The 4198-nt window shown below is 57.0% G+C and overlaps 1 protein-coding gene across 1 annotated transcript; it reads left to right on the plus strand.

Annotated features, from left to right (window-relative positions):
- Positions 1-221: 221 nt before the first annotated feature.
- On the plus strand, positions 222-2236 carry LOC123094452 (protein JINGUBANG-like). The gene has a single exon (XM_044516456.1). It carries the CDS (start codon positions 316-318, stop codon positions 1771-1773), a length of 1458 nt encoding a protein of 485 aa, XP_044372391.1. The 5' UTR covers positions 222-315; the 3' UTR covers positions 1774-2236.
- The last annotated feature ends 1962 nt before the right edge of the window (positions 2237-4198 follow it).

The following is a 4198-nucleotide window of genomic DNA, read 5'->3' on the forward strand; positions in this document are numbered from 1 at the left end:
TTACCGCTGCCACAATTTGAGGCTTGTAGGCGCAATCTTACCCTTCTCAGTTCTTTAGAAAGTGGCTAAGATTGAGGGAGGGTGTTAGACTATGTATAGCTTCTGTACTTATGTACGTATATTGTACATATTATAACACAACCATTATATATATATAATGAGATAAGCCACCCCTAGAGGGTTGTGCTGGTTCCCCAAAACTTATTGTCTTACAGGCTCCCAATCCTCACCTTTAAGAGGACCCCGGCCGCCGGGCAGCTAGAGTAAACCCAGCAGCCGATCGATCGCTTGCTGTGTGAATTGTGGCATCTATCCATGGGTAACCACCAGAAGATCCTCAACTTCCTCCGGTCGGACCCTGCCGCGGTGGCCGCCTGCTCGCCGAGGTCCTTCTCCTCCTCCTCCGCCTCTGTGTCGGACGACGACGGGTACAGCTGCTCGTCTTACCCCACAACAGACGGGGACGCCTCGCCGTCGCGCTACGGCGGCTCCTCCACCCCGCCCACGCCCAAGTCGCCGTGGGCGCACCTCCCGGGCCTCGGCGCCGGGGGTGCCGTTGCCGAACCGGGGGCCACGGGACTCATCGCGTCGCTGGTCAAGGAGGACGGGCACGTCTACTCGCTGGCGGCGACCGGGGACGTTCTTTACACCGGGACCAACTCACCGAACGTGCGCGTGTGGCGGGACCAGCGCGAGCTCGCCGGGTTCAGGACCGCCAGCGGCCTCGTCAAGGCCATCGTCGTCGCCGACGACGGCCGCATCTTCACTGGCCGCCAGGACGGCAAGGTGCGCGTGTGGCGCGCCGACGCGGACAACCCCGCCGTGCACCGCCAGGTGGGCTCACTCCCGAAGCTCAAGGACTACCTCAAGTGCGCCGTCAACCCTACCAGCTACGTCGAGACGCAGCGCCGGGGGCGCCAGCGCGCGGTGTGGCTTCGGCACTCCGACGCCGTGTCCTCCCTCAGCCTCGACGAGGGCGCCGGGCTGCTCTACTCGGCCTCGTGGGACAGGACCTTCAAGGTGTGGCGCGTGTCCAACTCCAAGTGCCTCGAGTCCGTCAGCGCGCACGACGACGCCGTCAACACCGTGGCCGCCGCCGGGTTCGACAGCGTCGTGTTCACCGGGTCGGCCGACGGCACCGTCAAGGTGTGGCGGCGGGAGATGGCCGCGAAGGGCGACGCCACGAAGCATGTCCTGAAGACGGTGCTCAGGAAGGGCGAGGGCGCGGTCACCGCCATCGCCGTGTCGCCCGAGGACCGCGTCGTGTACGTGGGCTCGTCGGACGGGCTGGTCACCTACTGGCACTGGGTCGACGGCGAGGCGAGATACGGCGGCGTGCTCAAGGGCCACAAGACGGCGGTGATGTGCCTGGCGGTGGCCGGCAACGTCGTCGTGAGCGGCTCGGCTGACCGGACCCTGTGCGTCTGGGGTCGCGACGGGGCAGAGCACGTGGGTCTCGGCGTGCTAGCCGGACACACCGGGCCCGTGAAGTGCGTCGCCATGGACGAAGAGGCCGCGGCCGCAGGTTCGGGCGGCGATCGGCGGTTCGTGGTGTACAGCGGAAGCCTGGACGGGTCGGTCAAGGTCTGGCGCCTGTCGGACGCGGAAGCAGAGACGGCCACGACAGTGCGGGTGACGGAGCGCACAGCAGCAGCAGCACCGGCGCAGCCGTCGCTGGTGTGGAGAGGCCAGCAGGCTCCGTCGCCGTACGCAGAAGCGTGGGCGCCGTGCCATACGCCGGAGCCGAAGCGCGTGCGCGTGGCAGCTGCGTGAGGTCGAAGCAATGGTACGCGCGCGCATGGAAACAATGTGCTGGCCACAGTTCTGCAAGGAGGAAACAGAGCAGAGATCGTCGTCTGTCTCTTGTGGTGAACGATGCGGAGGGTAACAGTGATCGCAAAAGAACGAGAAGGAGTTGATCCCTAGGCAATCGTCCAGCAGCAGGTTCAGGAGTCAGGAGCCATTTGGACGAGCTTTGCTACACGTGCAGGATGTTAGAGCATCCCCAACACATGCGCAAGGTGCGGCGCCGCTAAAAAACAGTATACAGTATTGAAATCGCCAGTTTTTGCGCACCACGGTGCGCTGGCTCCATCATCTGCTGTAAAATATAGTGCGCCCGAGTCAATCCAACATACACGCTAAACTGCACCGTGCGCGAGTAGCCGGCGCTTTTCATATGTTGCATTTTGGAGACAACTAGTAAGCATGCACGTAAATACTATTTGTTTCAAGATTGGTCACAATGTGAATCCTTCTTTGAACAATTTGTTTCAAGATTGAAGCCTAAAAGAAACAAAAATAAACCAGATAAATTTAATAATATGTTTTCACCTAATCAATTTGAATACTCTCTTTTCTCGAGAAAACAATCTAAATACTCTTTTGTATGGCATGAGCCAAATTTAGACAGCACACTTTCTAATATCCCATTTATTTAGGAATAAATGAAAGGACATAGCGTTAATAACCAGTCAATGTGGAGTGCCTGATATGTATTGCGGCTTGCATTGACAAGGGCACGGCAAGGATGTCCACGCAAGAGATAGCAACGCCAAGAAGTGCATGTTAGCCAATCAGTGAAGCTACTCTTCTACTGGAAATTCCACGCACTACTCTGAATCCGCGGCATGTTAGCATGATCACCTTCAGGCTGGTCATAGTGGGGAGTAACTTAGAGTAGTAACATGTATATGTTACTAGCCTATGTTACTACCTTCATAGTGGGTAGTGTCATATGTGTAGTAACATACATGTCTTTATTTATCACTATGTAGACTCATTTTGCATTGGAAAGCGCTATGTGATGGTAACATATTATGTTACTCTATTTGCCTCTCTCCTCATTCACTACTTGCCATCTCATCATTTTTGCTTATGTGGCATCTATGTTACTCCTTAAGTTACTCCCACTATGACCAGCCTCAGTAACAGCGGATACGGGGTCTGATTGGAACAGAAACTCCCAAGAGCCACCAACAGTTAGATGAACTTCCAAGAAAAAGACAAAAAAAATGTAGAACATTCCTCGAAATAGGCTTTCGCCCCGCTATATATTAATATACTAACCACCCGATACAAGAATGAGTTCCACGTTGGGGCAAATAACACAATCATGCCCAAAAGGAAAAATAAGAGAAAACCAAGAGAAGCATCGCCGGATCAACGAAAGTTGTAGTATCTCGCTACCGTTGCGCCCACCAGTAATTCCACCACACTCCTCTGCCACTGAGTTGACGCATACCAAGGAAGACCTTCAAGAAGGACTGCGGCGGCGACGACGCTGCTGGCCGGACGAGTTCTAAGATTTCTCCCAGTACACGGAGGGGGATGGGGGAGAGGTACACCCGATGCCCTTTAAGAAGGGTGGCGGCGCCCACAGGCGTCACCGCGTCGGTGCTGGCCTGGCCCGACAGAGATTTCCAAGACCCCTCACACCCACAGCCCAGGACCAACCGTTGACTCCACCATGCCTACCGCCCACCAACATGTGCCACCACAGCCACGAGGACACAATTGTCGTCTCACAACGACAAATGTTGCGAGGCCGGCCGGACCGAAACGAAGCCACCGTAGACAGGGACCGGCAGTACTGCAGCCACGTGGGAGGGGAGATAACCTCAACCGGCTCAGGCGCTAGCAGACTGGACGCATGAGTAGGAGCACGCCAGGACAACTGCCTAGCCAGGCCAAGATCGCCCCCCATCTCCCGTAGCTCGCCAAACCAGCTGGAGGCGACCCGTCGGAGTTCAAACCGAACCATCGTGACCCAGATCGAGCCCAAAGGGCCCAGACTCTGGGCTTGCAGGGCGCCGCCTGCCGCCAAAGGGTCATGCCACCGCCCGATCTGCACTGGAGCGCCGCCCGCTGAGCTACACCGCTGCCGGAACATGCCGCCCGAGCCAGGAACCGCGTCGGGAAGAAGAGGGGGTGCCGCCACCGCCGTCTACGAACAGCACCGCACGGGCAAACGCCTGGCTGCGCCAGTCGTGGGCAATGGCAGGAGGGAGAGAGGGGGGTACGGTCGAATTGTAGACCATGTTATTCAATGATGTTACTTACGAGAAGGGGAGGGTGTCCAAGTGCAAGGTCTCCTACTTTTTTTGCGAGAAGTGCAAGGTCTTCTACTCCTCGCGTAGAAACTGCATGTCCTTCTCTGTTTCTCCCATCCGATCCATGTAAGACAAATGACAACTGC

Source organism: Triticum aestivum, chromosome 4B (genome assembly GCF_018294505.1).
Source record: "Triticum aestivum cultivar Chinese Spring chromosome 4B, IWGSC CS RefSeq v2.1, whole genome shotgun sequence".
Taxonomy (NCBI): domain Eukaryota; kingdom Viridiplantae; phylum Streptophyta; class Magnoliopsida; order Poales; family Poaceae; genus Triticum; species Triticum aestivum.